This window comes from Amblyomma americanum, chromosome 7, assembly GCF_052857255.1.
Source record: "Amblyomma americanum isolate KBUSLIRL-KWMA chromosome 7, ASM5285725v1, whole genome shotgun sequence".
Classification (NCBI taxonomy): Eukaryota; Metazoa; Arthropoda; class Arachnida; order Ixodida; family Ixodidae; genus Amblyomma; species Amblyomma americanum.
The window spans coordinates 18,032,607-18,050,622 of record NC_135503.1 but is presented as its reverse complement, the minus strand read 5'-3'; the positions used below and the strand labels follow the sequence as shown (position 1 = coordinate 18,050,622).

The window sequence follows — 18,016 nt, the reverse complement described above, 5'->3', positions numbered from 1 at the left end:
TGGTGTGCCTCTTGTGTCTCTCATGAGTAACATGGTTTGTATGCCGCTTGCACCCCGAACGGCAGATGCTGCATTTGGGTGCAGCATTTCGACAGTCTAGCCACCCTAATTTCGATAAACTGCGACCTCGATGAATCCGATAAATGCCGGGAAGCTAATAAATGCTCAAGTGACGAGACAATGGCTTTGTTTTTATCTGCATCTTGCGTGCAGTGTCATCACCGGATACGCGAGAATTAGTCATAGTGAGGTGGATCAAATATGTTTGGATGAAACGTTTTGTTTCGGTAATTCAAAAAGTTCTGGTCTCATAAACGAAACCGCGTGAGCTTATTTAGGAATGATGAAACTGTGACCCGACATCAGCAGTTTGCGTAGCAAATAATTATTTTTTAGTCTACGATTGCCAATATATTACCGGTTTACTGACATGCAGCGCCGCTGAAGCATTGAGGGTGGTTTTATTCTAGAGAAAGTAGAAGGCTTTCTCACATGACGTCACACTTGCGTCGTTCGCTTGCCCGACAGAGACGTGGCAACGAACGATTTGCATCAAAACCTCGAGCGATTGCCTTATTAATTGTGGTGTTTATTGTGTGAAGTGCACACGGTCAGCCAGGATTTGCGAACAGCCATGGGACTTACGATATCATCTCTGTTTACACGTCTTTTCGGCAAGAGGCAAGTTCGTATACTGATGGGTGAGTACCATTCGTGTGATAGGCCTAAGGGATTCAGTGTTTTTTCAAGCTCTTGGTTTTGTCTAGCGCTTTTACCATGTTGGTAGTACTGTTCCTCATCCTCAAAGCATTTATTTGTAGCTCGCGTTCGACAAAGGAGCTTGCTTTGGAACGCGTTTGCTAATCGGGGCCTCTCGATACTGCCTGTGCCGGTGAAAGCTCTAGCTCACTGAATGTAGTTTATGATAGTCTGGTGCCCTGTCAGCGTGCTTCAGCTTCACTGCAGTGCTTGTGAACTAAGTAAAATCTGTTCGTGTGCTTTTAGAATCAACGCTTGATGTCACTTACTTGAATCACTGTTTCGCAGTCGGTCTCGACGCCGCGGGGAAGACTACCATCTTGTACAAGCTCAAGCTTGGTGAAATAGTGACAACCATTCCAACCATCGGGTTCAACGTTGAGACTGTAGAGTACAAAAACATCTGCTTCACCGTCTGGGATGTCGGCGGACAAGACAAGATCAGGCCGCTGTGGAGACACTACTTCCAAAACACGCAGGTGAGTTGCAGTAGTGATTGCGGCACTTTAGTCAGTGCGCCTGCGATCGGAGTTTGGGCTGTGTTTCGAGGCGATAGGTTGGTTTCGAGTGGTTGATCCTGACACTCGAAACACACTAAGTGCCCCCAGTTGTCCACGTGAATGATTGTTCAACCACGTTGCGGAAAGGCGGGGCGGCGGTGTGGGAGTGGCCAAACGGGAAGCCGTGTTTCGGCACTCGCAAACGGCCACCGCGCGCGAACCACGTTTGATGACTACCCCGTAGACACCGTATTTTTGCCGATTCCTTTAGTTCCCTGTAGGGGTCGTGCGATGCAGGATTTTGTACATGGCTAGGTGGCTTGAGCCACCGCCCGATGTAAAGGGTTCAGCCGTATCCATCCATCCATCCATCCATCCATCCATCCATGTAAATGCTACATGTTAATCGTTGTGCCCATTTAAAATTGATTCTTTTTTGCATTGCTTCTAATTGGTGCTCATTCAAGGTGTGCTGGTTCTCAGCTTTGTGTATTTGCGTTTCGGTTTGATTCCGTGTTTTATTTGTAATCGTGCGACTGTGTGCTGCTAGTCTAAGCTGTCGCTGCTAGCTTGTGGCTTTCACCTCAGCCTCCTCAATTCTTGCATATGAGAACAAGAAAGTAAGCAAGCCTTCAACTACTACACTAGGTTAGAGTTTAGTTGTGGTGAGAGGGCTTGTTGCTGTTAGGCTATCTTGTAATGCATTCGATGCTCACGTCTGGCTATGGTGCAGCTGTGTCTTTTAATGTAGTACAGAGGTAAGCACGTTTTTCAAAAAGCACTCGTGCGCTGCAGAGGAAAGGAAAAGCAGTTATTGAGTTCGAGATGTGAGTGGCAGTGGCATTTCGATGTGGGTGAAATGTTAGTGGCCCGCGTACTGTGTGATGTCAGTGCACGTTAAAGAATCCCAGGTGGTTGGATATTTCTGGAGCCCTCCACCACGGCATCCCTCATAGCCTGTGTCGCTTTGGGACGTCAAACCCTACAAAACAAAACCAGAGAATACTTTCTCACGAGCACAGCCGGATGATTTATAACCATGCAGGCATGTGCACGTTGACCTTAGTAGAGCAGCTGCATTAAAATTTGACTTCAGCACCCCACTTTAAGTGCTCTAGACAAGCATGGTCAGATCTTTACTTGATGTCCAAGTCAGCATGACCAGTTTGTACACTTTACCTCTACACGTGTACAGTCTGCAATAAGCGAATAGTGATTGATTACAGTAGAAGTTTTTTGCATTGTGAAGTTTTCAGGTTATGAGGTTAATTGCTGTACTGTGGAAATTGTGCTTTTGTGTCACCTTGATAGATCAGAAAGAAGAGTACATAGCTAAGCATTGTTGCTGTTAATGGTGAATACTTTTGCCCTTTCGTCTGGTAAATGTAATAGGCAAATTTAAAGCTTCCACTGTCACTGTTTTGCTGGAGCCATAATCACGCAGACAGTTTCAGTTGTTCAGCTGAATGGTAGTCAGTTGCATTTACATTGAAATTTTCATGGAACTTTGTTCAACTTCTGAACCATGTGATCATGTCATATGCAGCTTAATATGTGAAAAAAAAAGTACTTGTTTGTTTTTCATTTAAAACATTCTTTTTATTTTGATGACCAAAATTTCTATGCAAGCTTCGTGCTTTCTGTATGCCTCAACTAAATGGTGCACCGAGCCAGGACAATCCAGTTCGGGCATGCTTGGCTTTAGAGCTTTAGTACAGTTTTTCTTGCATTGCTTTATGCTTATGAAATCAGTTGCACTTTTGACCTAGTCGAAACAGCATGTTTTCTGTGATATGAGAATGTGTAGCAATGGAACATGTCACAGACTCTGCCCCATACAGTGGGTCCTTCAACCACCATCTGTCATTTCACCTGCTTCACTGAGACCACCAATATCAGTTGGATTACACTGCCATGTAGCACCTTCCAGCAGCTGTTAAGCGAACTACTGTCGGAAATGTTGTTGTAGGGGTGGTATTACACACTGCAAGGGCAGAGGAGCTGAACTAAATGTAGTGTGCATATCTAGAATGGCATGAATTTTAGCAGCAAAGGATAAACTGAAATACGTACATTTCAGTGTAAAAAATTGCAACAGTCTAATTCAAAGCACGGTGTAAAGTGGCTGCTACTGTGGCAAGCCAAGTGGTCAACAGTACAGGAGCTCGCGGCGGGGCTAGGGGTTGGTAACTTCCATGTGCGTCACTGCTGAGCCAGTACAGATGTCGGTGCCAATTCCTCCAATAGCGGCAGGAAGGAAGCCAGTTGGAGCGTTGTATCGTCGACATGGAGGCGGCATCTAGCAGGAAAAAAAAAAAAGCTCGAAAAACTCGGCCACTGCCACTGTGTATTGCACCGCTTGCGTGTGCAGGAATCATTCTATTTTAATCATCAGTTCTCCTCCAGTTGCCAGATTCACTGAAGTGGTTGAAACCAAAACTAACTTGAGTTCCCTACCCCTGGTGGGGCTCCCGGTGGGTGCACTCTCTCCTTGCAACCACTGGCGGCGGCACCTTTGTTCTAGCTAGCATAGGCATGACCCAGATTTCATACTGAACAGGTACATTTTTGTGTGTTGATTGGGCCAGACGGGCAGTGCCAGCCATAGCGAAGGGCTACATATGTCCTTCCTTTATGGAAATTGATTTGTGCCTGTCCTTTCTGCAGGGCCTCATTTTTGTTGTGGACAGCAATGACCGGGAACGAATTCAGGAGGCACAGGATGAGCTTCAGAAAATGCTGGGCGAAGACGAGCTACGAGACGCTGTCCTCCTGGTGTTTGCCAACAAGCAAGACCTGCCGAATGCCATGGCTGCTGCTGAACTCACTGACAAACTGTGCCTGAACCAGCTGAGGAACCGAAAGGTGGGTGTCTCTGCGTTGCCCTTCTGCCTTGCCTCCTAAAATGTATTCCTTTTCTGTACAAACTTCTCGAAGGAAAGCATTTGTATGCAGCTTGCTTTGGTATTGTGTGCTGGGCTATGAGCCTCTGAGCTGCAGTAATGAGTGCCTCTTTACACACTGGTTTTTATTGTCAATTGCAATAAGTCAATTGCAAGTAATTTCAAGAGTATGCAAGAACAAATTGTTCAGGTAACTGAATGCATAGATGTGTTTATTTTATTTAAATTCAGTGATGCCTTAATGTGTGCAGACAGTGTGTTAAAGGTCGTAAGTCTAGGCTTCTGTACTGGTGGCGATATATCTGCTGTCCCAAAATATTCCATCCTGTGAGGGCACTGCTGGTCTGGAATTCTTGCAGACTTTATTTATTGATGCTGAAGGTGGTGTCCGAGACAAAATGTTACAGTTGAATCTTGTCATAAGTAAGGGATCCCATGATCTGTTCGTTGCTTGTGAATGACCTTGGCCGCAACTGTTGGATATGAACAGGCTCATGTGCCACTAATTAGAGAGAGCACAAATTTGCTAGCATTCAGTGTGCTGCCATTGTCCAATCAGGGATAGCCCCAGTCATGGCCAAATATAGGTACACCAACTTAATGTCAGCTTCAGCAACACATGCCAATTTTTTCTGCATCCACATTGGCTTCAGCACCTAGTAAACAAGTCGGAGGAATAGTATAGATGACGTGGGGGAGAAGTGTTCAGTTTATTTAGGCCAGTTTTCAAGACGGTGAAGCCAATATGGGCTGTTGTGAAAAGAGGGTGCATGGCAGCGATTTTGGTGTGAGTACCCATTTTTGGTTTCGCCACACAGTGCACAATCACACCGGCTACAACACTTCACTGCATGACAGGGGAGTGTATTGTGGAGAGTGGGCACGCCGGACGAAAGGTTAATGAAAAGCCATTTTAAAAGGACTCTCGGATGCTTTGAAGACAAAGGATCTCAGCTGAGTCATAGTTCCTTTTGCACCGCGAGCAAGACCTTTAGTTATTGCTTCTTTGTTGCTGAGAGTTGCAGACAGTGTGCAGAGTTCGATCAAAATCTTTTACTGAGATTTCTTTGCACGAGACACACCCGATGCAGTTGCTTTGATTATGGCCACCTTCTAGTCACCGGAAATTTTCTTGCGCTGAAGCAGACGATGGATGGATGTGTGTTAGAGTATTCTATTTGCTGCCAGGCATTCTATTAGTCGCTCTGAATATGTAAGGAAATGTAGAAGGCCATTGCAAATCGATGTACTCTGCTGCACGAAAAGGCCACTGGTGTTTGCTTGGGGTTCGTTATATGCCTTTATAGAAAGTGTTTTTTTTCGTAAGGATGAGAAATATCATGTACAGTTGAACCTTGTTATAGCAGACAGGTATAAATGAAATAGTTCAGCATACACAAAATTAGTAGTACAAAATTTTATCAAGAACACATGCATTAGCAGCACCATTCAGTCAGTGAAGGGACGGTAACCCAGGCAGTCCTTACTAGAAAAATGGGGAGATCTTCTCTGAAGTTTTAGCACTACTTTGAATGCGTTCTGCGCTCGCGGCGATTTCAAAGGCTACAAGAAACATAGCGCTACTCAGGCTGGTTTCCCTGCACAGTGCTGCCATGATGCAATGATGGCAGGCGCTAGTGAGGATGGTCCTCCCGCATTGCAGTTGTGTCGCGTGGACAGTGGTAAGTCGGAGCGAAAGCTATTTCCATTTACACCACTTCTGTGAGAGCCGACATTACTGCAGGGTGGTTCCTGAAAGGTCACAGCTGTCCACGCTCTTGCTTCCAGGGTGTTGTCGACCCTCCGGTCTGCTATATCTTCTGTGGAACTGATAAGAACAAGTGCGAGATAAAATCGTGAACTTTGGTGCTCACACTTGCTGCAGTACCATCAGTCACTTGTGTAGCGCGGCGAAGCCTGGTGCCCGTTGTCCGAGCTGGCATTGCTAGGTGCTGTGTAGTTTTATATATGTCCTTTTTATCGCCAACCGCATTCAGTATATGAAATAAAAATCGTTGCGTTTACGTAACACATTGTTACGGTTACGTAGCGCATCGATGCACAGCATGCACTTGCTGGAGTGATTCATCAGGCCTTATCCCTCTAGTTTCTTTCCAGATTTGCTTTTCAATTGTAGACATTGCTGTGTGCATAGTTGCCTCATGAAGAGAGCACCACACACACACACACACTCTTGTGCACTGCAAGCCTTGTTTATTGCAGCTGTATGCTAAACACTGGGAGGATATTTCTACGCACATTCTGGTAGTGACTATACTGTAAGGGTGGGCTTTTCACAGAATAAGTGTTCACTAACAAGACCCACACATGCAGCCACCGTAGCTTTGCAGCTCAGAGCCACAGACGTTGAGATCACCTTTATGTACAGGGAGCACTTTGAATTCGTGCTGAGCAGACCACCTGCAAACACGGGGCATGTCATGTGCATCAGCCGAAGATTGAGCAGCTGTTGCCATGGCTCAGTTGGTAGAGCACCGGACGCATAATTCGAAGATGGTGGGTTCAGATCCCACCTGTGGCGTGTGGTTGTTTCTTCTTTCACTTTCTAATCAGTTATAAAAATGATTACCCTATTAATCTTCCACAATCTTCCACTGACAAACACCACATTAAACAAACATCCCCAATGCTCTTTGGTTTCGGTGACTCTTGGCTTCCGTCATGTATGTCATAACGAGCCCCTCTTTTCCCTTCCTTCGTCTGCTTATGCGCATTAGGAGTAATTTGAGCGTTTCCTGCTTGTTGTCAAACCATCAGTGCAAATTCAAACATGAACATAACTGAAATGCAAACACAAGACGAGGGAACATATTATGGGATGTATGCAGATTGGTCAATCTACTGTATATTGGATTTTTGAATAGCTGCATCTTATGATAGGTGTAGTGGTTTACCTAGGTATTCTATGCAGTTTATTGTGTGAAAGGCTTTGCGTTGCACCGTAAATTTTTTTTGCAAGTACACTGGTAATCAATCCTAGGCCCATATTCAGAGTTTGGTCGTTTTGGGCGACACCCGAATGGTCAAAATGGCTGAAGCAGATGTCAGTTCGGTTGCGGTTGCGACTGTGAGCAGCAGCAAGATGTCACTGCATTCCACTTACCGCAGTTGAATGGCCAGTGGTACTGTTGCTCTTTTCCGATAAATGGAACATGTCAAAAGAAAAATTCAGCCACATTTTTACTTCCGTATCTGATGGCAGAGTAAAGAAGTAATCAAAAGCTGCTTCATCCACCTAGAGGACTTGAATACAAACAATATTTCAAATACTCTTTTCTGCACCATAAAGGTGGGAGGTGTACCTTGAGAAGATTAATGTACGCAGCTATGCACAGTTTTTCAGTGACAGATGATGGTCACTGATTGCCAGTGTTAAAGAACAGACAGCTAGCTTGTTCGCACAACACATTGTTTTACATTTAGCTCCAGGGGAAAAAGAAGCGGAGAGGAAAATTTGTTGCATGCACTCACTAGCCACACCATGTGCGTTCGCTGCTGTGCTGAACCATCAAGATGCCTTACCTTACTTGCGATCTGCAACATCACTAAACTTAAGTTGCTTTTATGATTGGACTTCTGAAGTGTGCAAGCATGAAATGTGCGAGTAAAAGTTTTTTTTTTTTTTTTTTTTTCAAAAACCCGGGGAACAAATTAGGTGTCGCAAATTATGTGAGTAAATATCGTATTTCAGCAAATTTCTGAAGCTCATCGTGCCGTCCGATTCCTCGGCTACATCTCCCTTCTCTTGGTACGCTCCGGCACTTCCACTATACCACCAGTTGTCACTTCTGCACATTACATGCCCTGATTATTTCTATTTACATGGCCAAGTAGTTGTGCAGCAGGAACTTTACAGCATAGTCTCATCACCCAATTTCTTTACTGTCCATAATAGGCTAGCTCTGTTATGATATTGTGTGTTTGGAAATGGTGGCCAGTAGTATCTCTTCCTTTGGAATTTTGGACATTTTTCAAACACTTACGGTGATAGTGAGTTTTATCCTTACTGAGGTTGCAAGCGAAATGGCACCGCAAAAACATCTGGGACTTGATGCTTATTGTGCAGTTGACCCTGCTATACATCAGGGAAACGTTGTGCTCTTGGAGGAGGGCCCCAGGCACTGCCTTTTACTGTGCTTTTTCCGACCGCCCTGCCTATGGCTGTTAAGCGCCCGTTCCTAGGTTTTGAGTTGTCGTCGTAGCTCGTTAAATCGACCCTTGCTAATTCGGAAATCCAGATCTGCCGGCTGGTCCCAGCCAATGTCCGTGTAAGTCTATGGCGTCCGACGCTCGCTACTTCGGACGCTATGGGTCTCACACTGGTTAGTTTGAACAGGCTGCCGAAAGGAGGCCACGTCCAGGTATGACTGACGTGCCAAGAAATTATCGAAATAGCCCCACTCAAAACCAGAATTCCATGCTGCAGAGTCGCTCACAGCCTGCACACCTCTGACTGCAGCGTGCAGTGGCAGACGTGATGACGAATGGACAGCTGCGTCTCCGGGAACGAGTCTGACTGCTCAGTTTCGGTTTTACTTTTCTGAGCATCGTGCCAGCCAGCGTCAGCCAACCTGCATTTTGGACGCTGATACAGTCGAACCCCGCTACAACGAAATTCACGGGGTGCGCGAAAAATTTCATTGAAGCGGAAATTTCGTTGTGGCGAAATCAGCCCAAAAAACTAAGATCTGACTGAACTGTTCGGAATTATTTATTCCCATAAAATTCGGTCATGTTGGCTTGCGTCCTTTTTTTTTTTTTGCGTGTAGAAAGCCTTCTCAAGGTCCTTATGAGCCGCTTGCGTCAGCTTTTTCCACTTCGAGAATGTCCCCGAACAAAGAGCTTGGGCTATCGCGTCTTTCGACTTCAGGATTGTTGACAGCCTGCTGTGTGAGATGCTAAAGTCCGCTACAACATCTTTTTCCTGCCGCTGCGCTGATAATTCGTGCCTTTTCTTCAAGAGAAAGGATCTTCCGCTTCCTAGACAAAGTCACCATGCTCGTGTCGATTGCAGCGCACAAGTGTGAGTGAAAAAAACTGGGGCAAACGCGGTGCTGCTGTTGCCAGACTGCTGCGTCCTTTGGCGATGGATTGGTTGCGGCTCTGGCTTTTGAAAGACAACGGGAGTTTGCACCCGCGCCTTGTCGTAAGGCAGCCAGCCCGATTGTCATCACCACCAAGCAATGGCGGTTTTCATGTGTGTCTGAATAAGTGGATCAATTGGTTGGTTCCAGCGAAACTTTAGTGAAACAAAGCAGTTGGGACCTACGGAAGTACTCAGATGGCGGCGATATGCTTGTTTTATTGTAAGATAGGTTTTTAAACCCAGCTTCGCATAGCAAAAATTTCGTTGAAGCGGAAACGTGCCCCAGAAATGGTTCGTTGTGATGAGAAATTTGTTCCATTTCTTTCTATGGCGAGCTGACGGGGAATTGGAAATATTTCGTTGAAGCGACGTTCGTTGTAGCGGGGTTCGACTGTAGGTGCATTGCTTGACGTTTGAGTCACAATGCCCAAAACCCAGTTGAACAGCATTGGATGCTGCAGGCTAAAGCCCCGTGGGCTGCAGTACATGCATGCTGGATTGTTCCGAAATCCTCCTGCAAATAGTTATCAAGTGCTGGACATATTGCTTTAAATATCGTGGTGCTGTCCTGTTATTTCATGGCTTATACAATTTCAGGCAGTTACACCAGGCTCCAGTAATGTTACAGTAATAGTTTCATCTCAGGATTCCCTTGTTGCACATCACATCCAAAGAGGCATCATCCCCGTTGTGTTCAGTTCATGAAGGTGCAGTTTGCTTGAGAGTATCCAAGAGAAGTTTGGCAGTGTTGAATGGTAAAAAGTATTTGGATAGTCTACTTTATTGCAAGCGTACTTGCGGCTTATGGCTTCCTGTAGTTTTCCAAAGTGCAAATATACCCCCCCCCCCCCCCCCCCCCTTCCTCACTGCACTTTTGCAGTATGCTCATGGCAAGGTAATAGCATTGGTCTGGCACGAGGGAAAAGTACATTACATTTGATGTTTGGGCCTGTGAGCGCTAGTCTTGAGTTCACCATGTGCACTGGCTGCACGCTTCGGGAGTTGTTCACTTCTGCATTGGAGGTATATATAAAGCCAACACGTGATATCTGATAGCTCGCATGGAAGGGAAGTGCTGAATGTGCAGTGTAGGCCAGGGCAGTGCTTCAGCTGCTGGTATTTTTTCTGCACTGTGAATGTTGCTTACAGTGGGAACAAAGCAGTTTTCTTTGGGAAAGCTGTTCTTCATTATGTTGGTAGCTGTGAAGTCATTCTTTGCACTGCCAATGACTGATGTCTGTATTATCCATCTGCTTTCCAGTGGTACATCCAGTCAACCTGTGCAACGCAAGGAAACGGCTTGTACGAAGGTCTTGACTGGCTCTCCTCCGAGCTCTCCAAAGCAAAGTAACTGCGCGTCACCTGTGGCAAGCGAAGAGCGTCTGCGGTGGCAACAGCCACTGTTTTTCTTGAAGAGGATGAGAAACAGTTTGCAAGGGGAGGGGAAACATCGCTGCCATCGGAGCAGAGCCTACCACACACTACGACCTGGAGAGGGCAAACACCTGGGAGGCCTTCAAGGCCACCAGTTTTAAAAGCAGTGCTGCCTGTGAACATTTTTTTTCTTTTCATTATTTATGCTTGAAACGGGCAGCACTGGTGTGGGCTGTGCTTGAGCACGTGCTATTTTTCCATGGCTGGCATCTCTTTCTCTCCCAACTTTCATTGTGCGTGGGCAGGAATAAATTATCGCTCTTCTCTAATTTTTCATAGGGGTACCAAGTTTATAAAAAAAATTGTTCTGAAAAGGGGGGGGGGGGGGGTGCAGGGGGGGGTTCGCGCTAACAGTGACACAGATGGGCGCAAACCTTGTGCGACTCTGCTTTCGAGCCGTTGCGTGCCCAAACCTATAGCAGCAGCTGCAATGATGTGCAATTTGCGTTTGTCTTTTGTACATGGTATGGGCGCGAGGGAAAGCAAACCAAAAAGTTAGTCATGTTAAGAAATTATAGTTACTCTTTCAGGTGCTGTTTTTTGATGGCATTGAACCTCTACCTAGATTGTGCGTGTGTGTCCTATTTGTGTGTGCGTGTTCCTACTACTTGTACATACTTCTTGGCGGGGGATGCATTTTGGTTTGTACTTGATCTGTCGGGCATTTGTGGGACCAACCTGACTTGACTGTTGTGGGCATTGGAATGTCTGTCACACTGTGGCATATCAAAACTTCACATGCCTGCATGAGGACAAAAAAAGATAAAATTTAGGGAGGGCATGGTCTTAGACAGGTTTCTGAATTTCTGCCATGTTGAACGTGGCGATACAGAAAAAAAAAGTCTTTGGCACCTGTGATAACTGCACTTTTCTTTGGTTGATTTGAGGTGTTTTAATTTGATGAAGTCATGTTGCCTAGGCCTGACAAGTCATGTAATAAAGTATAGGCTGAAAATGTGTTGCCTTTTTTGTGAGATGTTACACCTGCAGACCACACATGAATGTAAAAATTGCATTTATAACAATGCCACTTCACTGAAGTCTTCCTTCCACAGTCACCAGCACCAGAAGAAATTGTACTGTTACTCATAAACGTGCTTAGAGCTCAGCTTTCTGGGGTATTCAATGCATGATTCAGCTTCAGCAGTTCTGTGTAAACCTGAAAAGAAAAATATTTGAGTTCCCACTATGTAACACTGATCCAGAGATCTTGAATTTGATATGCAAGCTTATTTCTTACTGGTTGCATAGTTGGACGCTGTCTCCTGTCCAACACTACGCAATTTTCGCCTATTTCGTACACCTTTTGTGCCAGCTCCGAGTCCCACACACCAGCTGAGGTGTCCAGAACTGGGGTGATGTTACCGGGATATTCCTCCTTCAAGTAAGTTTGCTGTAAAGAGATGCACAGTTTAACAGTAAAGCAATGCTAGGCTATAACTACTACATATTTTTAACGAAGCAGCACAATTTGCTAAAATAAGTGTCCAGCCGATACGGCTTGCCATGCACTTTTATGAAGTAGGTGAATTGCACGTGAAACTGTTCTTGCATTTAGGCATACTTTGGTATGTACAGCAATGACTTTCTGGTAATGAACTCGTGAAAATCTTGTCATTTGCTACTTGTTGCTATTGGCACTGCGAGTTAAGAGAAGAAGTCGCACGAAAGAGACAAGGGACATTAAGCACTTGTGGAGCCCATCTGTTGTGCTTGTTGCCTCCATTTTCATGTTTTTTTTTCACCTGCAACATTGCAGATTTGAATAGCTGGTCGCAAATGCCAGCCACACACTTTGAGCCAAAGAAAGCAGCAGCCAGAAAATGGATTGCACACAAGCTTGTGTGGCAAAGACAGCGGTTTGTTCGTTTGTTGGGTTTAGCCTCCCAAAGTGACTCTGGCTATGAGGGATGCCAAAGTGGACGGTTCCAGATAATTTCAACTGCCTGGGGTTCTTAACGTGCACAGACATTGTACAGTACACGGGCCTCGTAACATTTGTGTTGCAATGATGAACTGAAGAGCACCCGAAATGACCATAAATTCAGCAAAAGGACAACAAACACTTGTGGTCCCTGTCTGTCATGTTTGTTCCCTTCATGTTATTGTGTTTTCAGCATGAAATAAATGAAAACTCGTTACAGAGAATGGAAAGGTGCAGTAGCTATCTCGACCTCGGTAGACACCTGAACTGCGCTTGAATGAATGAAGAGATGAAGGAGGGAGTGAAAAAGAGGTGTACCAGTGGCTCAAAGTTAATTTTGGCCTTGTGAGGTTCTTCATGAGCATTGTAATGTTTCTTTAATGGACCTCTTTGCAATGCCAGTGCACTTACAGAACCCTAGGTAGTCAAAGGTAATCTGGAGCCCTCCACTATAGCACTTCATTTTGTGGTCAAGTATGCCTACAACGTAGATCTCAACCACTGCTGGGGGGGAGATATACCTGGAATGGGGGGATGCTGCCTGCAAATGTAAGCACCCTTTAATATTTATGAACTCTGACTCCTATTACCTTTTTTCTGGTATTCTTGAATTGAGAAAAAAGGAGGTGCTAACATAGGCGTTAACTTGAAACAAGGCGTCTGACAAAAAAAAAAGCGAAGGTGGTTGGAGAACAGTTTTCTTGCAATGGCACTGCAAATAATGAAATGAAAGACGACGTTAAGCTTCAGGCAGTTGTCCGAGTCTTCAACATCCTGCTTGTTGTTCCTACTACAAACAGTGGGGTCTCGCTGCCATATGGCATCAGAGCAAATGATAGGCTGTGATGAGGCTGCTGGCTGTTAACCTGGCTTGTGCGCTGCCATTGAGGCTGTGTGGTTGTGGAGCTCCATGGTGAGGATCGTCAAGTCGAACCCTGCAGCTTCACCAAATGATGGGCGGTTTATTCACACACTGGAAGCACTGGAGGTGGGAACCTAGGCATAAGCAGGCTTCGAGTCGCACAACACAGGACTGGGCCCCAAGAAGCAGCTCGAGCTACAGTGCACCAGTCGGCAGTTTAGGCAGCCCAACCAATTTTGTCCTAGTCATCGGTGCATTATCATCTTATTCACTGCACGACACCTAGTAGTAATTTCTTTGCTTAAGGCAAATTTAGCATCCTTTATACTTATGGTGCCTTTTTATGCGAAGCAGCAAACACAGTAAGTAATATTTCTCAAAGCAGTGAACTTCATAGCACTTCCTCCACCATTCTTTTATGAGAGAAAGCCTAGCAGTCCACAAGAGGCAATTTTTATACTACTGATAGTCCTGCTCCTGAATAATTCTTGCTGAAAACAACTGCAGCTCCATTCTCAACCTATTTCAGAACTTCAACAGAAACTGCTTTAATGCCCATCACTGTTTAAACAAGCACAGCATACATTGTGACGCTCCAGTGGTGCCAGAGAACTGTAATGATTTTTATGGTGCAAGAACATCTGGCCAAAGAGCGCTATGGCACAAAGGTATTTTCGTCTACACCCCACACCTGCCGCGTGCACACCACTTGCTCAAACCGCTAGCCCACTGCTGCGGTCAACTGCAATGAACAGTGCATGTGCAAAATGCGATAAAGGCTTACTATGTCTCCTCTTGCAAGCGTATATGGTGGCAGGCCAGTCAACACCTCCATGATCACCACGCCAAAGCTGAAGGTGTCCATTTTGGTCGAGATGGTACCATTGAAGGCTTCTGGTGCCATGTAGACGGTTGTCCCAACTACAATCTCTGTTCTTGTTGTGTTATTCCCAGATAATGGCCGTATCAGTCCAAAGTCACCCAGCTTGGCTGTCCAGTTCCTGTCCAGAAGTATGTTTGCACTAAAAAAAAAAAAAAAAAAAAGCTAAAGTTCACACCGACATACTCATGATTCCCACATCTCACTAAGTGCATGCCACAACCACACCAAAGTGCTAATGGTTGTGCAAGGAGCCCTGAAACATACCAGTTTGCCCCCTTCTTAGATTTGAGCTCCTCATCACTGTTCATTATGTCTCTTCTTATGGGCAAGGAATGAGTACACTATCCTCAAAACAAAGCAAAGTTGGCATGCTGTTGGTGGTTTACATTTGTAGAAGACCTATAACCAGAACACTCTTGGTATACAAAAAATTGAAGACAAATGCCCATGCACAACACACACTTCAACAGATGAAGTGCCATGCCACTGAAGTAATGTTGTAGTTCGTATATCTTGAAAAAGCAAAAAAAAAAACGAAATTGATTTAATGCTGTATCTAACATCTGTGAGGTACCTTCATGTAGGTATAACATCTGTGGTTTCTGCTTTATAGCTTTGTGCATACATCCAGCACGCGATCAAAACAGCGCAGCTTACCTTTTTACATCTCTGTGAATCAGACACGGTGTGCGAGTGTGAAGAAAATGGATAGCTGCGGCAACCTCTGTCAGTATGCTTATACGCCTTTTCCAGTACATGGGACAGTTCTGTAAATGTTACATGAGACAGTCATGTAAATGATACGCAAAACAGTTGATGAAAAATGCTTCCAGAAGGAGGGAATATACCTCTCTCGCAAGGCATGACTGCAGGGAACCCAGCTCCATGAACTCGTACACTAAGCAGCTGTTGGCTGTGTCATAGCAGATTCCAATGAGAGGCAGCAAGTTTGGATGAGAATGCCTGGGAATGAAAACAACTGCTTTGTTATGACTACTAAGGAAGGAAAGAAGCCCAACCTCTCACCTTTGTAGCAATCTCACTTCTGCGAGAAACTGTTCTGGAAGCGATTCTTTCATGCGCTTCACAGCGACCACACTCCCGTTTGGTAATTTGCCTTTGTAGACCACTCCAAAGGCTCCTTCTCCCACCTTGGAGCCCCCTTCGGACACTGGCACATCGCAGAAGTTGCCAGTAGCACGTGCCAGATAGTCGTACCTGAACCGGGGTGCCTCGTTGATAATTTCGTCTGGCACGTCATCTGAAAAATGTGCAAACAAACGCAACATAAGAGTTTAAGCTGTGAAAACAATTGAAAGATAAGAAGTCGGACTAGTTATGGCCAATGCTATCTAATCACGTGTAGAGGCCACAGTGAACAAGTTGTAAGGATTGATGTATAGGAGCACTGGCCAGTGGGGTAGTCGGAAAGGTGACTAGAATGAAGTGCATTCAGCTCGTAGCGGAGGAAATGAATTGACAGAAAAGCTGCCCGGGTAACCCAAGATGCAGTCAATCCTGTCTGTATCTTGGATGTGAAAAATGCGTCAGAAATGCGCTTTGTGGACTGACTGCATCAGAATGCGGCCAATTCACTGAACGCATCCTGAATTCACCCAGTTAGCACCTTTTACCCCATTGTTGTGCCCCCGATACAATAGTGGACCACACAAAATAAACACATGTGAACATGAAAAGTGTGGTGCGGCCAGACAGTATAACAGCTTGAAAGCAAGCTGAACGGTCAGAAGTAAGGGACATCTGACCACTCCCACAGCTTTCGAGAGCATGTACCAAATGTTGTACTTAAGCAACACAAATGTGCAGCAGGCAGAGAAATCCAAGAATCGTTGTGAAGCAAAGTGCAGACTAATTATAACAGTAAGCTGTGAGTTAGTATAGAAAAAATATATATATGTACTGTCTTCAGCAAAGTAACTAGAAAACCGGGCTTGTTTCTCAGTGCATTATTTAAGTCCTTATAATACCCCTAAAGACCAAGAGGTCTGAAAGGTCAGGACAAGGGCCTCCTTACCTCACAAATTTAAAGCTAAAGGTAGTTTTTGTCAGAAATATACAGCCCAAGGGAATTGCTTCCAAGCCATGTAGCGGGGCTCTTAAGCACATCTGACAGCCGTAAGCTCGGAATGGCTGAGGACTTAAGTTCATCCCGCCTTCATGAGATTGGGGTTCCTGAGTACGCAACATGATCTGCACTGCAGACTTCAGACGCAGACCCCTTGAGCTGCATACTTTTGACACAGACTCTACATGCCATAAGTGCTCCATTACATGGCTATGAAACAAACCGTGTTGCTTGGTTACTTTTGGCAAAGACTGTGCAGAAACTTCTACTGCTGTCGACCAAATAGGTTTATGGCTCAAGAACCAGCACTGTGCTCAGTTTTGAAGTTAAAAAACAGCAATAAGGCCCATCCTACCGAAATGAAAATAAGCGCTTCATTTGGTACTTTACTACATTGCACAAATGTCTGAAGCATGGAAGAATGCATTTCTCGGATTCCATCAGGCAAATAAATGCACTGGTGAACTGGCTTCCATATGCAAGGTTTCTCTTTTAAATCCCGTCTTTTTGTCTTTCACTGTGCGAGTGGAAACCACCTGCCCGGCGAGATAATCTTGCACCACTTCTCTGCGACTGTCTTGTTCATTTTTTTTCACAGTCACCGATTTTCGTCAGCATTCCAGTTAGCTTACACAGCCGAGTCGGGAGCGGGGCGGCTCTCACACTTACCGTCGCAGTTTTCGGAAGGAACGGGAGGTGGAGGCCCTAGGTCGGGCTCATCCAGGAGGTCATCGTCGACGTCTTCATTGTCGCCCGGCGCCTCTGCAAATTTCGATAGATACCTCTGTGGGCCTTTGCTTCGGTTGACAGATAAGTTTCAAAACCTGGATGATGCTTACGTTGCAGTACTTCTACTTCGACGATCGAGGCTGCTCTGTGGAGCTCTGCCTGCTTCAACAAGTCTACCAGGTCCGATATTTTTGGCCGGTTGCGCCCCGTTGTGCTCCAAGTCTTCAATATTTCGTCACTGCGACTGCCCCTCGTATAGTTCTCGAGGACCCTATGGGCATGCCAGATCAGTAAGCACGGCGAAAAATTGCGCACAAGAATGCTTACCTTGCGTGATCGGCGTTGAACAGCATTCTGCCGGAGTCATCTGGATGAGTGATCAGGTGCAGAATTTTTCTCCACCCATCTCCAGCATCTAGCACAGTTGTCAAACGCAAACGTGCATGGTCTGGCAAAAACCGTAGCTCAGTACTTGAGTTGACAGCACGCGTTGTGTTGGTAAACTGATTAGCAACTTCTTGCAACAACATGCCTGTGATTTCCCACTGCCGACCGCAGTTCACTTTCGCCGGCGAAACATGACCTTTATGTTTTTTTTCTTATTATTGTCCAGGTGTCAACAGTACGCAAGAAGTTCTTGCTTTCCTCAGCAGTGTTTCTGCAGTTTCAAAGACTGCTGAGAGAACTAAGCGTGCATTCGCTAACGTCAGCGCGGTTACTGAGTGGCGCTACTCACTTTCGGAACTGCCGTACTTCATTCACTGCGAGTGCGAAGCGATCGGCCAGTGCGGCGGGCTCTGTCCTGTTGCGCGATCATTACGTCATAGGC

At 45.5% G+C, this 18,016-nt stretch overlaps 2 protein-coding genes across 2 annotated transcripts; one reads left to right on the top strand and one right to left on the bottom strand.

The window, feature by feature from the left end:
* The first annotated feature begins 502 nt into the window (after positions 1-502).
* Positions 503-11,658, top strand: Arf4 (ADP-ribosylation factor 2). Its single transcript, XM_077631352.1, has 4 exons — positions 503-701; positions 1,048-1,238; positions 3,927-4,124; positions 10,531-11,658. The coding sequence occupies exons 1-4, from the start codon at positions 635-637 to the stop codon at positions 10,618-10,620; spliced, it is 546 nt and encodes a 181-aa protein (XP_077487478.1). The 5' UTR covers positions 503-634; the 3' UTR covers positions 10,621-11,658.
* A 43-nt stretch (positions 11,659-11,701) lies between these two features.
* LOC144098587 (interleukin-1 receptor-associated kinase 4-like) lies at positions 11,702-18,016 on the bottom strand. The gene is made up of 9 exons (XM_077631351.1): positions 17,515-18,016; positions 17,298-17,458; positions 17,128-17,220; positions 15,399-15,633; positions 15,221-15,335; positions 15,030-15,139; positions 14,274-14,511; positions 11,944-12,096; positions 11,702-11,862 (listed from the first exon to the last, which is right to left on the bottom strand). The coding sequence occupies exons 1-9, from the start codon at positions 17,715-17,717 to the stop codon at positions 11,809-11,811; spliced, it is 1,362 nt and encodes a 453-aa protein (XP_077487477.1). The 5' UTR covers positions 17,718-18,016; the 3' UTR covers positions 11,702-11,808.